This window comes from Megalopta genalis, chromosome 5 (assembly GCF_051020955.1).
Source record: "Megalopta genalis isolate 19385.01 chromosome 5, iyMegGena1_principal, whole genome shotgun sequence".
Classification (NCBI taxonomy): domain Eukaryota; kingdom Metazoa; phylum Arthropoda; class Insecta; order Hymenoptera; family Halictidae; genus Megalopta; species Megalopta genalis.
The window spans coordinates 15,347,924-15,366,192 of NC_135017.1; the positions used below are offsets into that span (position 1 = coordinate 15,347,924).

The 18,269-nt window shown below is 41.7% G+C and overlaps 3 protein-coding genes and 1 long non-coding RNA gene across 24 annotated transcripts in view; 2 read left to right on the forward strand and 2 right to left on the reverse strand.

The window, feature by feature from the left end:
- The first annotated feature begins 33 nt into the window (after positions 1–33).
- Positions 34–4,092, forward strand: Der-2 (Derlin 2). The gene is made up of 6 exons (XM_033481683.2): positions 34–174; positions 276–341; positions 413–580; positions 650–772; positions 829–992; positions 1,065–4,092. Exons 1-6 carry the CDS (start codon positions 82–84, stop codon positions 1,165–1,167), a joined length of 717 nt encoding a protein of 238 aa, XP_033337574.1. The 5' UTR covers positions 34–81; the 3' UTR covers positions 1,168–4,092.
- On the reverse strand, positions 3,534–5,760 carry LOC117226907 (protein phosphatase PTC7 homolog). The gene is made up of 5 exons (XM_033481684.2): positions 5,166–5,760; positions 4,853–5,032; positions 4,573–4,771; positions 4,218–4,474; positions 3,534–3,719 (listed from the first exon to the last, which is right to left on the reverse strand). Exons 1-5 carry the CDS (start codon positions 5,389–5,391, stop codon positions 3,670–3,672), a joined length of 912 nt encoding a protein of 303 aa, XP_033337575.1. The 5' UTR covers positions 5,392–5,760; the 3' UTR covers positions 3,534–3,669.
- A 230-nt stretch (positions 5,761–5,990) lies between these two features.
- On the forward strand, positions 5,991–17,792 carry LOC143259424 (uncharacterized). Of its 13 annotated transcripts, none has more exons than XR_013033303.1 (10): positions 5,991–6,208; positions 7,132–7,268; positions 7,327–7,445; positions 7,521–8,198; positions 8,264–9,222; positions 9,363–9,426; positions 9,744–10,487; positions 10,559–11,029; positions 11,438–17,259; positions 17,356–17,792. It is a non-coding gene; the product is annotated as an uncharacterized LOC143259424 (long non-coding RNA). The 13 variants fall into 13 exon arrangements; XR_013033299.1 differs by having other exon boundaries at positions 7,338–8,198; positions 10,559–10,875; positions 10,949–11,029; XR_013033298.1 differs by having other exon boundaries at positions 7,338–7,445.
- mmd (disintegrin and metalloproteinase domain-containing protein mind-meld) overlaps positions 6,247–18,269 on the reverse strand; it is a 48,477-nt gene continuing 36,454 nt past the window's right edge. For 4 of the 9 annotated variants that reach the window (XM_076521577.1, XM_076521570.1, XM_076521569.1 and 1 more), the window contains 7 exons: positions 16,764–16,902; positions 13,803–13,958; positions 12,774–12,842; positions 10,628–10,764; positions 9,939–10,371; positions 8,575–8,763; positions 6,247–7,058 (listed from right to left, as the gene is read on the reverse strand). In XM_076521577.1, the coding sequence (XP_076377692.1) occupies positions 6,482–7,058; positions 8,575–8,763; positions 9,939–10,371; positions 10,628–10,764; positions 12,774–12,842; positions 13,803–13,958; positions 16,764–16,902 (1,700 nt within the window). In that variant the 3' untranslated portion in view covers positions 6,247–6,481. The remainder of the gene's footprint in view (positions 7,059–8,574; positions 8,764–9,938; positions 10,372–10,627; positions 10,765–12,773; positions 12,843–13,802; positions 13,959–16,763; positions 16,903–18,269) is intronic. The other 5 variants (XM_076521573.1, XM_076521574.1, XM_076521572.1 and 2 more) reach the window with 5 other exon arrangements.

Sequence of the window (18,269 nt, forward strand, 5' to 3'; positions counted from 1 at the left end):
GATTAATTCAAGTGGAAGAGAAGAGAAGCCTGGAAAGAATATTGGTCTTTCGGTGTACGGAAGATCTGAATTATCATACCGATGGCCTTTCAAACATTTCGAGAAGAGTACATGCAAATGCCTGTGGTGACACGAGCTTATACAACAGCCTGTGTCATCACGACTCTCGCAGTGGTTGGTAAAAACAATTGCTTCACAAAAATTTTGCCGCGTGTAACAAACACACCGGTGTCCACAAAGCATTCATATTCTCATTGGATTATTTCTGGTTTCAGCAACTAGATTTGGTATCACCGTTTCGGCTATATTTTAATCCTACACTGATAATAGAACAATATCAGGTAAAGAAACGTTGTAGAATAATGTGTGTGCTTTGTCAATGGCTTCGTTCATACAGCGTTGAATGTTTCAGATATGGAGATTAATTACGACATTTTTATTCTTTGGGAACATGGGTTTCAATTTCTTCTTCAACATGGTCTTCACGTACCGATATTGTCGGATGCTGGAGGAGGGTTCATTTCGTAGAAGAACAGCAGACTTTGTGATGATGTTCATTTTTGGGGGCACATCTATGATTGTATCCTTTAATATTGGTTTAGTCAGCTCCTTCTTATAAATGTGATGATTTTCTGAACTAGATCTATAGATGTTTGGATTTTTTGTTAACTTATTGTTCCTGGGTCATGCGTTTACGATTATGTTGGTTTACGTGTGGTCGAGACGAAACCCATTCGTTAGACTCAACTTTTTTGGACTGCTAAACTTTCAAGTAAGAGTAAGCTTCATTGAATTTAGAGAAAAGTCACTTTCCCATGTTTTTTTTAGGCTCCGTATTTGCCTTGGGTGCTTCTCGGTTTCACTGTAATTCTTGGTAATACAATATGGGTAGATCTAGTTGGTATGGCAGTAGGACACATGTATTATTTTGTAGAAGATGTATTTCCACGTTTAAGAGGAGGTTTCCGAGTTCTTAAAACTCCGCAAATACTGTAAGTTCTACCACGACATGATAAAACAAATGTATTTCAATTATTTACAATGTTATTACTGTTTGCCGGCAGTAAGACTTTGTTCGACGCACATCCAGAGGATCCAGACTATACCCCGCCGCCCGAAGACCGTCCCGAAAGATTTAATTGGGGACAAGAAGCCAACGTGCAGTGATTCAAAATTCGAAGTCCTGCTTCCAAATCATCTCTTACTGATTGGCATATCAAGTAATCTTTTCTATTATTAGCCCTTTGCGGACAGAGTCGCTCGACGAGCGAGCATCGCTGTGGTCGAGAGGTATTGATGCGCTACTTTATTTGTAACATTCTTCCATTTATTGTCGGGGCTTTCATTATTGTTATCAATATTTAGTTCATGCTCACTATCACTATCACTGAAAATATTGAAACGTTTGATCTGATTCTTTGTTCCAACAATTTCGCTTCCACTATCTGAAGCACTGCCATCATCTTCGAACTTGTCAGATTCAAGATAATATTCGTCTATTATCACTATCGAACATGTCCTCTTTGAATCTTTTAGGCATTGTGTAAAGGATGTTATAAAGTATAAAATATATAAAAGACTTACTGATTCGTCTGGTAGTATCACTGAGAGTTTTCATTAAATGAAATATAAGACTTCACCTCTAAAGATCTCTAATTTCCATTGAAAAAGAAAACATAATACTGTTTAGTCTACTATACCCATGCGTATCTTATCGCTCAGAAAGATAAATGTACGCGAGCCGCTTATACATGTCCGTAACTGTGAACAGACTTGAGTGGCTATTTGTCGACACACGTCCGCAACGGGAAAAAGACTTAGCTGGCTACTTGACGGCACTCGTCCGCAAAGGGTTAGATATACAACATTGTTCCTTGATTTCCCCAATAACTAACAGAAGTACGAAGTAATTACCATTTGTCTACAATACTATGCGAAGTATAGAGGATACCTATAACGACGATAAGACTTCCAATTTTTTACAGGGGTTACAATTTTTCACAGGAAACTTCGGTATTAAATGTAATACACGTTAATAATTATAAATGGAAACAGTATTTCTCAGATAATCGACAATTGTGATACATTTATTATATAATACTGACGGTTTTCAGAATTGAATGCATAAAATGAAAAAAAAAAACGTATTTCGTGTTCTGTATTTTTGTATTTATTTGTGGTGATTGTAATAGATATATAATTTGCAAAACACCTACAAAGTACAAAATTTATAGTAGAATTGTAAAAATGATTTCAACCGTCTTATTTCTTACTTTTCTTTATCTTATTAATTAAGAAAAATGTATTTAAGTTTTCATAAATTTCGTTTAATGCTGTTTTCGTGATTGTTACAAATATTGTGCACAGTATAAATTTTTGCTACACTATTGTGCCTGAATAATATACAATTTTAACTGAACATAGAAAGTTGCAACCCTTATGTCCTTAATCTGTAATACCTTCTGTTAAAAACAGATTGTTCGTACAACAAGGTATGCACTAATTTTTTCATTTTTTCCAGAATTATGAAATTGAAACCCCTGATTCCAAAAAGAGTTCTAGTGTAAAAACCTTTTGCTATCGAGCGATGTAAATATTCTTATTTATTCAGCTACTTTAGACAAGTAATTGAGTTTTTATCTCTGTTAATATCTGATAACGTATTCGTCAGCAGAACGCGTGGTACATACTTGCTAATGACGATAAAATACATCACAGTCTCTTCTTTTCTATGGGCATTTGATAGAAAAAAATATTACAAGGTACTTGTGAGTTATAGTTTCATAAAAACCAGTAAATTTCAATAAACTGTAATATAGCATTGCTTTTTCTGCTGGTGTTTGTGGCTTGTATGTATGAATGGGAAACAAAGTCTATAATGAGTTGTAATATAATATATATACATATATGTATTCTAACGGAATACATGCGTTTAGGTACATTTCGTTACACACAGTGTATAGTTATTAATGGAAATTGATTTGTTTCTCTTTTCGTTTGATGGCGAAAGCTGTGATGTTTTCGTGAATTGCCAATCAAATGAATGCATCCGTAATGTGTACCAGAGAAATACATTGGTCAAACCTTTTGTGACAAAATGTATGTCAGTGAAAGAAGCCATAAATCGTTGCAATGAATTTCCACCTGCATAATTATTTGACTTACCAAATAATAGTCATTTTGTAAATACTAGGTAAAATTGTTATTTATATGATCATTGCAATTAAATAAAATGGTTCAACTTAGTCTGACATATTACTGTATGTATACATTGTATATCATTGATATGTGCATAATAGTACATATATACACTCGTGTTGAACCTGTTTGCAGAAAACATTCAATGCATTTATCTCTTATGATTATCTTTTATATAATACTTCTTACAACTTACTATCAGTTTTCTGAACATTTTATCCGCGTAATGCATTACAGTGCCGCCTAGTTATGTTATTGTGCTATACAATACATAGTTATTATATTGTTTAGCCAACAATACATGATTGCAAATGAAATTGATGAAATAGAGAAACTGATTTACAAAACCATTTATTTCGATTTAAATAATAAATGATTATCATAACAGGATATAATGATGTATAACTAGGTACATATACGCAATGACATGGACTATAATACAATGATCAAGATTCTATTGTACATATTATATTATATTGCCACCGTTGCTAAAAGCACTGTAATGTCGTCTGGCTTACCACCTGAAAAACACAAAAAGAAAAACACATTGTGGATATACACTCTCAACAATACGCTTGAGTTATTTCTAAAAATAAATTTTCACCATTAACATATGCATTCAGAATAAGTAAAAATATGTTGTTTATTTATATCTATTGCAAATTCATTAGTTTTTTTTTGTCGGTGAAATGTTAATTATTCTATCAAGCAATACATTGGTATAAGCTGCTTGTTTTAAGTGCAAGAATTGAACAATATTTAAGGTACTATATAGAAGGAGGATAAAGTTAATACAAAGTCATCACCAAAGTATAAGAGATAGGTACATACGTAAGATATAAGAAATTGTGAAATGTATGCTATGAATAAATTGTATGTATTTTTTATTGAAAAGCCATTTGTATTGTAAGTAAACAAAAGAGCGTCTATAATGTGCAATGCACTAGACAATAATGTCCAATATTTAAAATCTATCCATTATTCTGTGGTATCTTTGGTATATTAATAGGATTGCATACCTATAGTGTCAATTCCATTCTCTCTAGCACTTTGGGCGAATGGAGACATAAATGCGCCATCGAAAGCTAAACTACGAGCCATCCAGGCTATTGAATTGGCAACTCCTTGTATTTTGGTAGGATCTCTTTCCCCTTGGATTTTACGCATTTCCGTGATAAGCAATTGGTCAGGCACATTGTCAAAAACTCCGTCGGTTGCTAACAGAATCACATCACCGTCTTCGACCCCAAAACTCGATGTATCTGCAGATTCCGGACTGAAGCATAAATGGAAATTAGCTATATGTATAGGACACTCAGATTTCAATAATCTAAATGCTCCTCAGACTTTCTGTTTCTATGAAAAATAATATACCTGTCGCTAAGTACCAGACCAGAATGTCCTGGAGGTGGAAGAGACAATTGAAATGGAGTATTAAAGTAGTGTTGCTGTTCGGAAGAACGATGAACTACTTCCCCTTTCCTTACAACTACGAAACCGCTATCGCCGATATTAGCCGCGTAAATGCTGCTTGTCTCTTTATTAAGGACTATAACGCATGCCGTGCTGCTACCTGAAACAACATTTTCCGATATTACCCTGCAATGAATTTCTAAATTTTTTTTAGTAAAAAATTACAAGACGCCTATTGTACCTAATATGGGTTGCTTATTTTCTAATAATTCATAGTAGCTACGTGCTAATAAACCAGCTGGCTCGGAAGGTGTGAACCTGCCCATAGACACTAGTCTTTCGCAAGTTCTCATTAAAAAGCTAGAAAACTCTCCTGGATCGATTCCATAATGCCTCCATCCCCCTACACCATCTGCTACACCTGTAAACAAAATGGTTAGAGATGCATCAAATAGACGAAGCACAGTAGAAAAAAAGAAGGTATTCACTAGTTGGAGAATTCTATATAAACAATGGGGTTCTATATAATCACTAGGGTATTTGATTAACATTACCTATTACTTCAACAGCCTTGAATTTGGCACTGAACCAAGCATCGTCACCGAATTGACCCTTGCGTATACGTCCTCGCGAGAAGTCTTTGGGAAAACCACATACTGCTGATATAAATGATGCCTCGCGACGTTTGCTCGCGTTAGGATCGGCACAAGTTGTATAATTTGATATACCATTCCATATCGCCCGAGACAGCAGCCTCCCGGTCCAATAAATGGACTGCATCGTACGGTGAGGCTCAAACTCGTGTGTCGCACATCTTTATCAACTAAAGAACAATCTGCGTGAATCGTGCGGCACGATTCAAAAATGTGTCCGAAGCATGTTTCTGAAAGGGGGTCTGAGAAACGATGAAACGTCAATTGAATCGATCTTCGTAGTTCTTTCTTGTTTCGCTCAGCATCGATTCGGTCACCGTCTTCGGAGCTCGATCCACAGTCCAATTAACGAAGATTCTTCACTGTTTTCTATGTAATCAAATTCTGTATCCCTTGCTGGGGTAGAAAGCGAGAAAGTCCACCCAACAGCGCTCCGTTAACAAACCAACACCCTAAACCATCCTCAGTGTTCCTATACATACCATTAAACACAACAGCACACAGCACTTTTATAGAGAGGAAACTGCGTACGGTGTCCTGCGAGAACCAATTCACAGCACGCATGCGTCTGTAAGTAGACTTATCATGAACATAGTCGATGGATTAAAAACTAAATTAAAATCGAATTAAAGTTAGTTGCGATTCTCGAACGCTGTTCATTCGATTATCGAATAAATTTGTCGCGATTGTCGAACGCGGTTTGTTCGATTATCAAATGAACTTACATATTGCGATTCTCGAATAAAAATTTAAATTTATTCTTGGCTCTTCACTTTCGACGATGCTGACTGTGGACGATGAATTTTAAATCCCTTTTGAAAAAGTTGCAGAGGTATTTTGATCAACAAATTGGAATTGCATGGAAACTCAATATGTTATGTTGATTTATACAAGAAACGATGGAAAGGCAATGAAAGAATGTAATCCAGAGGAGAATTTGGAAGGTAAGTACGTATATGTATAATGAAGTTACAGCGACACGTATCTTTGAGTAAATCGCTTTACTAATGTTTATTAATAAACATTTCATATAGATTATTTTAATTCATTATAATTTAATACCTGTTTGCTGTTGTTGTTTTCTTGTTGTTGCTCTTGCGCTGTCGCGATCGAATAAGTTTATCGTTATATTTACACTATTCAGTATAAAATGCGAGTTCAAGATTAAATCACACCACTATGTTTTATGGACACTATCTGTCATCGATTAATAATTATCAATGCTTGTACTCGGGAAAATGCGAAGGGGGCAGTAGGGCAGTATTTTCGTTATCACTAGTGTTGTTGGTATTTAATTCTTTAGGGGAACCATTATTTATGTTACAATCTAGACTAAATGTATCGTCTAGTGGGCATTTGTTAATATTAGGCAAGTGATTAACATCGATTCCACGAACGTCGGGGAGGAGCTTTTGTTGTTGATGGGATTGAGCATTTTCAGTCTCGTCATTGTCGAGACCATTGTTGTCGGTATGGGGTGGGGATGGATAATAGCCACGCTGCTGTATTGGCAGTTGTTCCACCGGCAGTTGGTGTTGATGCTGTAGTGACGACTGCTGCGGCTGCTGCTGCGGCTGCAATGGCTGTGCATGATGGTGATGGTGATGACGTTGCTGGTGCTGCAACTGTTGGTGGTGTTCGCATTGGCCATGGAGTGGCTGCAACAACTGCATCGTACCACCACCAGTCATTGCAGGTGGCAGTGGAGGTGGCGGCTGCTGCGGTGGTCGGTGCTGCACTCCGTCCTCACTAGTCCATCGGGCTAGTTGTTGTTGAGCTTGAATAAATGCATCACTAGAAAATAACAAGATTACACGAGCCCATTGGATCTATTCCACGACCACTAATGCTGCATACGCGCGTCTAGGCCGCGGACACGCGGATATACTCGCCTTCAGCAAGCTCCTAATCATTGGACTCGGCCTCTTACCTCATTAAAGATCAGTACCATGTGATCACACACTCTCTACTTGGAACGGCAACTCTTTCCAAGCTGCATACAGGGTGAGAAAAACGCTTTACCTTTTACAATCTGTATATGCATTGATAAATCTAATTGTAGCTTTTTCACAGATGTTCTCCACGAGAGGAACATAATCTAAGGGAAAGGAGTTGCTCGTTTAATGGATGGTCATCAAAGCCTCGATATACCCTGTACACTTGGACAGAGCTGCTCTATTCGTAAGGATTTCACTGTCCAATGAGTAACCCTTTGCATGATCCACTGTCTAATATGACGCACGTCTATGTACACAGTCATCTTCCATAGAGAATTTACTAGGATGAAAGGTACTTCACGATAAAAGAAAAAGATGACACGTACATATACCTACGTGGATGCGCGTTAAATACACAGAAAGCTGTCTAGCCATTGTGCGAAGCTTAATGCAATTGTAAACGATCGTCGCATGATCGTCGGAGAAGGAAAGCTTCAGATAAGGATGAGTGCCGGATCGTTCTAGCGCGTCGTAAACCGCAGACAATCTTAGTCCCAAAGTCTCTGTTTTTGCGACAGGCACTGTTCAGTACTCTGTATTGGTATCGAATGAACACGCTCTACAAACGCCTGCTTGAGCGCTAAATAGGAGGCCTATAGTTTTCTAGTAAACCCGAGATGACTTGCGAGCACATTCACAGCGCATTGCACAAGCAGCTGAAGCGGTAGAGTAGTAGCATGCGAGAAAGTTGATGTATTCAATTCCGCGTTCGACCATGTGATTCGACTCCGGCTAAGGTAGCGGATTTCATCGAATAGAAAAGACGAGGAGTATGCCGAGTCTATTTATATCCCGTTTGATACTTTATTCACATTTGGAATAATGTTCTTCGAGGTAGCCGTCGTCGTTTCCCTAGCCTCATGCACCAATCCTTATCTGAATAGATAGCAGTGATGGAAATTAATGTGGGGAGCAATGCGTTATTCGCCTGTTCAAGGTTGTATCTCTTCCTTATGCACAGTAACAAAGTTTTTTATGACAATAAAATGATTGTACTTTCAGATGTTTTCAAGAGGAAGAAACATTTGGACCTTGAAGAAGTTGAACACAGTCGCTCGCTATTCTATTCGCGTCGCGTGAATCAGGGAGAAAAGTGGATTGCGATCAATGATCATTGACACACGTGATCTTGGTTTCCAATGCTAATCGGCTGGAACTGGCTTGCTCAGAGGAGACTTGCTGAGGGGATTGTATGCGTAAAGGTCTTTAACGATCACGGGTTGGTGTTCAACTACGATTCAGTGGTTTCTCTGACTATCTACGGAGACGACAAGCCCGTTTCGTTTTTGTATCGAAAGAATCTGCGGAGATACCTTTCACTATCGGGCGTTTCACCCCTAGCATTTGAGCCTCTGTCAGGGTCGGCAGTTTCATAGATACCCTCCTCCACTTGCATTTGATGGGAGTGTTGAGAGTGCTGGTGGGTGCCGTAAGGACTTCGAGACGACGGCTGACGGCACCGACCATAGGTATCGTCGCGGGCGCGGCTACACCTTCTGCTTCTACGTGGGAAATCGAATCAGAAACTCCTTTAGAAGTCTATCCGATGGACGGTGATATTAATCATTACATTGTCCCCGTTCACGAGCATCTAACTATCCTAAATAGAGAGTCTCTCTTTCTCTGCCTCTGCGAGGAGCCAAGAAAGACACGCACAGGTCATTTCACGGCGAATATCATTTTCATTAATCGATTCGGCGTGGAATGATCCACGCACACGGTATAAACAGACTCTGCATCATCGAGTATCGTGCAAGTGAATCCCTTGCCGAAATGTAGCTGACAAGGTGGCCCCGTGTGATATACAATCACCACTACGCTAACGCTACTTGTAGCGTATCTGGTGGTATGGTATTATCTCGTTGTCTCTCAAGGATGTTTCTCATGATTAGCACCGATATTCTGATTTCAGATGAACTACCAAAGAGACTCTGTGTCCGCGATCTCTCATGATCGGCGAGGTAAGTTTACCCAAGGAGATGGTACCATGTTACTACATCCCTGGCAAAAAGTATTCAATTCAACTCATTTAGTGTCAATTTTGTGTTAACGATGAATCATATATATTTTCATTTAATTATTATTGAATATTTCCCACCAGGAACAATATAGGCGTAATCCAGAAAGCGAAAAAGTACAAAAACTCTGGCCAGAGAAGAGAAAATGTAAGCAACGATGGCAAATACAAGAAACGCAACTCCTAGCCGGTGCGAGGAGAGTTAGGGTCGAAACACACTTTACAGGCTAGGCTCAGGTCGTGCTTCAGCGTGCTCTAGGCCAACAGTATTGGCTGGATGGTGTGAACTCTAATGTAAACCAAATGAAAGAATATCTCGGCCTTGGAACACGACCCGAGCTTGGCATGCAAGTGTGTTTCGACCCTTAGTATCCTCGAGTTCGAATAAGAACAAGGCAACAGTATGTTCCGAATATTGTTAACTATTTAGAACTTACAGCCTAATAAAGATTGTTCTTGTTTTAGAAACAGATGGTAATCGCAATCTGAATCTCGGGGTCTCTCCGAAGGCCAGCTGAGGAAGGGATGATCGCGAAGCAAAGAACAGCCGATCGAAAACGATATGGAAGCGACGAGAGAGAGAGAGAAAGAGAAGGTGGAGAAGAGAGAATTTAAGCGTGGCGGATGAAGCTTGTCGATCTTTCGCTTGTCAGTTCTTACCCTTGGGAGGACTCGCTACAAACGGACGAATCTATCCTGTAGTGACGATCGGCCTCGCTCTCGGATATCCGCATCTCCTCGGAGCCGCAGGGACTCAAGTTAATCTGGCGGGACGAGTGACGCTCCAACTGCTTGATTAAATCCTCCAGATTGCGGATGCGTAGTATACTGCAGCTGCCCTCCCCTCTGCCATCATCGCCATCCTGATTGCCGCTATCGTCATGACCGTCCATATCATTGTGGCAGGGGGTCGGATACTCGCATTCCGATAGAGTTTTGCGCGAGATCTGGTCGGTCACCAGGTTTCCGCTGGCGGTACTTGTTCCGGATAGCTCTTGCCGGGTCTTCGCATTTCTCAGGGCCTCCATGATGTTTTCGTGGTAGCCGTTCAACCGGTCCAGAGTGCGTTCCAGGTTCACCACAGCACCTCCTTCTGTACTCCAATTACAATACTGATTAGAATCTTCTCAGTTTCTTGGTATAAAATCTACCAGACATGGAGGGTTGGTATACAGAAACTAGGGCCCTAATATGAAACACATTGTAAAGGTATCGGTTTCCTCATTCTGAAAATGTATCACGAAACTAGAATTGGAGCTACATAAATAGTTTATTTTTAGGGTTGCCGCGACACCCTCCCTCCATAGGTTTGGATGAACCATCAATGGGATTATCAGCTATCACAGTACCGTAACCAGGTTGTGTTTTTAGAATTCCTTTCTTCCTCGGCTTGTTCATTTGCAGATCAATGAAAGAGACAACATCCTCCCCTCCTGTGCCGCCTTCATCCTCGTTTATGCCAGGCGTCCTCATCGGCTTATGCTCCCTGAAAACGGCCAGACAAGCGAACAATTGATATCACGACTTTTGCCGACTGACCTGATTCGTTTATCTTATGTTCAACAACCAATTCCCGGCGTTGCGAGTGCATCGCGAGGTTTAAGAAACGAGTTTACTTCTATTTATATATACCTTGAATTTAATATAATTATTACTCTTTTCGGTGGCAGATTAAAAACAGTTCAAACAAAGAGGGATGGCAAAAGTTATAATTAGCGACGGATCTACACTTCTTCTCCTCATCGATTTAGGTAACTTGACATTCATTCAACTCGTTTCTCCGCCCACGGATATCGCACAGCACCCACCGCTTTCTTCTTTGGTCGCTAATCAAGCTACCAATTAAAACGCGGCTCGAGGCAGCAAGAACATGAGCGACGTCCGTGAGCGCGTGGCGGTCTGTAAATACCGTGGGAGATGTATAGGACGGTTCAGAGATTGCTCTGTGAAAAGCTGTGCATTTCAAGGAACACGTATCTCCTGTATTTGAAATTCTTGTGGCTGGCAACACCATTGTTTCATTCTCAACAGTGGTTGCTTCTCTGAACCATCCTACAGATTCTGCGTCACATTGTTGCATGTGAATGGCGGAGATGGATCTATATATTTGATTATTCTGTAATCGCTTCAATCAACATTTCTCATTCAATTGTGTTTAGAAAGAAACTCGCCATTCCATGGGCAACAATCTCTGCGGTACAAGAATAATAATAATTATCGGTTTTGTTTGGTCGGATTAAGAGCGAGTGCAACTATTAAGCGAACAGCGTCTCAAGGTTTTTGTACAATGTAAGACTAATACGTTCTTCTCTTGTAAATGGCTCGAGGGGATAAGAGAAAGTAATTATTCATGCTTAGAGTGTGCCATATTTTTGTGTGAGTTTCGAATTTCGATGACGTGTGCGTCGAATTGAAAAGAAAACACATGCTGTGCCGAGGGGTGGTGAGAGAGAAAGAAAGAGAGGCAGATAGAGATAGAAATAGAGTACCAAGCAGCAATTCTACGCATGCATTTTCTTCATTTCTATCATGGACTGAAATCATAGCAGGTGTATGTCTGTGTATGTGCGTGGTTGTGTGTTTACAGTACCATCCGGAGTAGCGTAACATCATCACAGAACTCTGTTTGTGTCACACTATTCCGTATTGTACCATGTTCGCGCGAGAAACTCAGAGTATGTCCTCCTTAGTGTCGCACAACCTAAGATCTTCAACAGAGGAACAGCAAAACTTCCTAAAACTGCGACGCTGGAGAGGGAATACACTGCACAATTATAAAATGTACTGGCCGATGCTGAACAGAAACAGAAACGAGAGAACGGGCAGTCAGAGCTACACGGTTACGGCGAAAGATAATAGTTTCTACTGTAGTCTATGTAGATATCGATGCGATGAAAACATGGCCTGTATCTCGGGAATGAAATGATTGCTCTAACACACGGAAAAATGCCCACCTCGTGACGTATCGAAGCTCGGTCCAAATGCATCGTGCCGTTATGCGATACGCTAACAGAATGAACGCCTCGACCTTCGTTACTTTGACACAAGCCGGATTCTTGTCGGAAATGTCAGTCTCATTGAATTGTGTGTTAGCGAATTTGATTTGTAAACGAATATGTACCGTTCTCGCAGTGTCAAGTTTTCGAGTTAGAGTTTACTACATGTTTTTACAGGCCCTCGCGAAAACATAGTCGCGTCGATCCTCCGTGATCGCATGTGTTCTTAACCGAGTCGTGTGAGCGAGTGAGTGTGTCTCTCTCTGCCTCGAAATTTCCTCTTATATTGTTTCGTGTGGTCCCTTTAGGAGCAAGAACGGTACAAGCCAGGACTCCTCGGAGCTTCTGTTTCCCCTGAACCGAGGAGAGACCAACGTAGAGACATTCCATGGGTCCTGGCTCGTCCTATAGGGAGAGATGAGGGGGCCAGGAGGGCGTGTTCGAGTCAGAGATCATCGATCAACTATGGTGACATAACGGCGAGACACATGAGACTTACTTGAATCTTGGCTCGTCTGTGGTGGCGACGTTATTCGGGTGAAACACCACGCGCTGGGTCTCGGGGCGGCTAGAAATATACTAATATAGGCATGCCGCGGGTATTCCACGATCCTAGAACCCTTTGCGGTCGGGTTCCACTAGGGAGCCCGTCTTCAGGGACAAGCAGCGAGGCGATCATCGACCGCAAAGGGTTATTGAAAGCTGTGTAAAAAAACGGAGCGCCCGCGGACGGTGTCTTTAGCTTGTTCCTGCTCGTGTCCCGAGAGACGCGACGAGCCGTCTTTGGTTCCTTTTTTTACATTATTAAACTCATTGGAAGGAACCGTCATCTTCCACCGAGTACAGAAAATTAGCAGCTTTTGGACAGACGACTCGTCGGACACAGGCCGTTGGTGCCTGCTCTTCCTCGAGCAAGAACGGTTCTTTTCTCTTTAATGTCTGTTTTTCTCTCTTGTGTCGCGGGAGAGAACAATCGACGACTTGCAAACGAGACTCTCTCTCTCTCTGTTGATGTCGAATGAATGCCGTGTGAACGTGAACTCGTGTGACGCAGAACATTAATGGAGAACCAATAGATAAAGTAGAAGCGAGATGTGTGTCTTTGGCGATCGTTGATGGATCATTTTCCAACACTAGTCTGTAGCAGGGGTCTTCCCTAGTCTGCCTCTGAGAAGCGTTACGAAATATATATGTAGAAATCTATCTTGTCTGCTCATTGTATGATTAGAAGATAAACAACGTTCAAGAGGGACGAAAGTTAGCGTTATTTCGCTTGCGGACGTACATTGAGCAGGCAAACGATAGAGATGTGGAGAAAGCTCTCTCCAGAGCGTCGACTTGAAGCTCTCCAACAATATCAAGAGGAGAGGTTCAGGTGAACTGTACCGGAGCCGTTTGGGAGCCTTTCTCGAGACTACGAGTCGTCGCTGATGGATCTAGATGCCGCGGCCTACGAGTTTGTCATTCTAGAGATCGGCGGATCAACCGAGGCAAAGTTTACACGTGGTCTTCGCGCGTGTTATCGTACCTGTAATTAGGCATACTGTTGAAATCGAGGATGTCAGAGTTGATGGTGTCCAGCACTTCGTGTTCCGGATGGCGGTCCTTCGAAACAGTGGTGTAGCTTTTTGGCGGCGTTTTCTTCACGTACGGCAGATCGTATTTCTGGACGGTGCTCTTCCTTCTGCGAGAAAACGCCGGATTACGAGGCAGTCAGTTTCCCGTGATCGGCGACATACACCATTTAGAAGACACATCATTTAAGAAGCGCATGCAGACTACGAGCTGGGGAAATTCTTCGTTCCTTTTAGCGTGAAATCTTTAGATAGACAGCATACGTGATCGGATACCAGAAAGATCTAACTTTCTGCACCGGTATTGGATCGTCTTCAGTTTGTATGTCTCAGCTAGTCACGTATACTGTCCACGAGTCCTTTGAGAAATTATAAGTTTAACGTGCGCTGTATTCTATCATAAATAAGCGCGGTCCGTTCGGTTCAAGCTTCTGATCGACCTGTAACAACTGTATCATTCTAATAAGTAATCGTGGCTGCCGATATATATATATTGTAATTTATCTGTTCAAAACAGTGAAAAAAAGTCAGCGGTATTAAAATCATACTCCACCAGTTCTACTTTGCCTAATTCTAGTCTTAATGTTTGCAGGTGTCATCGCTCGAAGAACGATCACTGGAGCTACACACCAGAAGGAACCGAACGTTCTGCTTGCGTGATTGCTCCAATGTTGTCTGATCTAGCAAAGCATTTGCCGCTGATCTATGGGGATCCATAGGTGGTGGTAGCATGCATAAAAACGGAAACAGATAACCAGTTGAGTGGCGCGTGCCCGCAGCTGGGTCTTTTCAGCCACTCTGGGACCAACCGCTTTCCGCTGCAGTAACCATCAACCGAATTCACAGAATCGAATAGTGAGAGAGAAAGAAAGACAGGAAGAGAATGAAAGTGAATCTATAAGTTGTACAGTTGACGACAGAGCAGTAGGCTTCGCCCCTCCTCTATCCTTTCTCACCGGATCAGAGTATGCGAGTATGCGTGTCCTCAACAATACAAACTTGCTTCTGCGTCGCTGTTGCTCCTGTGGTACGCTTGCACAGAGGTGCAACGGGCTCTTCGAGTACTAAAGATAATTATCTGATTAGTATTCGGAGCATTGATTAATTGTTATTGTCGTCTTTTTGACACCTCTGTAGCACTCGCGGACCGGAGCAAGCCTTTGTAAAATGTTCAGCCGACAATGCACAGGGCATATGGGAAGCCCCTGGTCCCTGTTGCCAGCTGTACATTTGTGCATCCATCGAGGTGTGGATAGTTGTATTTTCTTTGAATGTCAGACTGTTGCAATCGCATACGGCGAACACGACTGTGAATGACCATCGGTTAAGCAGAGTGAAGCTTCTGTGTAGACGATTCTGCGAAAGCGATAGAGTCAACATATACTCTGATATCCGGGTAGCCAAGTTTGTCGGCGCTGCGTTTTGCTGCACAAGCGTTGCATTTTAGGGGTAAGGGCATGGTCGTAGCGAAGATCAAATAGCAACACTGGGAATATGGATGGAGAAATCAATCGTCATACTGGGACGAGCGACAGAGAGAGAGAGAGAGAGAGAGAGAGAGAGAGAGAGAGAGAGAGAGAGAGAAATAGGGGGAGAGGAAAGAGAGAGAGAGAGAGAGAGAGAGAAAAAGAGTGAAAAATATCTCTTGTTTCTGCTTTCAGCAAATTGTTTTCGGGGTTTCATTGCTGGTTTCGTTGCGACGAGTATCGCAGCCTGCGGCAGCGGCGATGCTTGAGAAGCCATTGACCGCTTGCGAGAAATCATTGGCACAGAGCGTGTGGATCGTTTTATCGGTGGACTGGTACAGAATACACACAGTGAGGAGTAAAACCAAGGGAACAGATGGATAAACAAAGATCGATACCAAACTGAAGGATAGGAAGCGAAAAAGAGAAAGACAATAACAGTTACGGACTCTAAAGATATACATGTAAATATATATGCACTGTGTGTTAGGCGTGTGGATGTCTGTGTGTATGTTCTGTGTGAGTTGTCAATTAAGAGAGAGGGAGAAAAAGAAAGAGAGGCATACATGTAAATATGTATCATTGTTCTCTATGCATATATATGTATACGGTTTTCTCGACAACAGTGTGGAAAGAGGTTTCAGGGTTGATTATCTCCGTGACCGGATGCGAGCCGAATCTTGAGAGTAAAATGATCGCGCTAGGCAGTTAGCGTTTCGTTTTATAGTTATTCAGGGTTTCAACAAGCTCCTAAATGATAGCGATCCAATATTACTGTATTCTCAACGAGTTGTTTCTTAGTTCTGTTAACCCTGCTGTCGGTGTCGGTTGGGTGGTCGCTTTTATGGAGCGTGTTGATCGGGGAAACGTCTTTCAGGGGCTTGTCAATCGCGTTGCCGTCCTTATGAAGCCTTGCGAACCAGTGTGTTACCTTTAGGTTGCTTGTCGACAGCGTTGCCGTCTTTAAGGGGCTTACCTATCGTATTGCCATCCTTACAGGGCCCTGTCAATCAGGTTGCCTTCTTGAGGGGACTTGTCCATCAGGTTACCATCCTTTAAGGACTTGTTGATCGGATTGCCATCATTAGGCGAGTTTGCAGCTGCAAACGCGCAATCATTTCACTCTTAATCATCGCTCATTATCAGAACTCTTGCTATTCAGATATGGTACCTGAGTACTTGCTTGTTTGAATATGAACAGTTAGACACCAATTAATTGTGTCAAACTGTCAACGATTCAATTATTGCATCAGAGTACTCTAGTACCAATAAGTCCGACTGATAGTAACAGCCCTTGGACCGGTTTTGTTGCGAGTTCAATCAGTCTCTGAAACGTTTGTCCACCTGTCACCGAGCACTCCGTATAAATATATATATAGAGATGTATAGATATAGATAGATAGATACGCATACAAAAAAGTTTCTACGTGTATGTTTCTGCACACTAACCTGAGACAGAGGGAGTAGTTTTTATGTACTACGACTGACCTGTAGCAGAGAGCCATCAGAGTAAATACTACGAAAACACCCCCTACCACCGACATGAGCACAAGAACTAAATATACAGTGTTAGAGCCGTGGTAGTTCTCTGTGACGATCGGACGCACGCGGTCAGTCAGTTAGAGTCGCATCGTGCCGGCGTGTTGCCACGGTGTCAATGATCAGTCGACGATCATCAGCCCGACGCGCGTTATTCATCGAGATATCGATATACGGGATTATTTTGTATTTTTTTCATAATCCGAGCGTCCCACAGCATGCAGACAGACAGAGATACCAGTGACAGACAGAAACAGACAAGAAACAGAGAAGCCAGAATCAGCACATATACATATACGTCGTTCGATATTGGACAGGGATGGGCAAAATTGTCACACCCCTTCCCGGAAAGCACTGTCAACTCTTCTGTTAGCTGTCGACGACCCTTAAATGCATCATCGTAAAGGTAATCATTCAACTCGTTCCTGTAAGTTTTATAAGATGCTACAGATCACCTGCTTTCAACGATAAGTACACTTCACCTCTGTTTTGTACATTTAAGGGTACAATTGTCAACCAAGACAATGTTTCAATAACTGGAATCAACAATGGAGAAAGAAGCCTATAATATCTGGTGCCATTTGTCATCACCACTGACTCTCAGGGAACGATTTTGCCCATCCCTGGACGGTAATCGTTGGACGATGGTGCACGCCAGCGATCCTTGCGCGACTCCGCAAGCTTCAAAAAATCTTCGCTCGTGTTTATTAAGGCAAAGACCCACTTTTTCTCATTAAACACCAGTAGGGAGCAGTCTGTTGGACTCCTATAAATGAGACGACATAATTTAATGTCACTATGACCTCCGGATGCCGTTGGTAGAAGTTACAAATTATGTTTCATTTTCAGCATATAAACCAAACAATTTTGCAAGGCATACCTTGAATAGTACTTAAGAGAATTTCAAAGAAATGTTAATAAAGTGATCCAAGCTCGCCAGGGTGTGCGTTTTAGTCGCGTGCGTGGACCATCTCTCTTTAGAAATCTTTTTATGTGTTTTTGTGGGAGCCTCGAGGTGTCGAGGCCGATGGGATCGCGGTAATTTTCTACGATTGCTGATTATGAATTTTTCCGAATATTGTCAAATTGATTTTTGTTTAACCGATGCGAGACACACGGCTCTCGCGTTGCGCCGTCTCCGATCCTTTATCACGGGACGACGAATTTTAGTTGTTTGCTAATCAGCCTCGGTCATGCTTTTATAGGGCATACAAGCAGCTGGCACATTGGCGTTTCGTTCGTGATGGATCGTGTGTTGAGTTACACACTCCAGGGGATTCGCTTGTTTGAATATTCAAGCTGTAACGCAGGCAAATCGAGATCAGGTCACCTTGTATCAATATTATAGAAATTATTACTATGGAATACAGTTAAACTGCAGAAATTTTCGTTGTAGTCGGAAGCGGTCTATGAAGA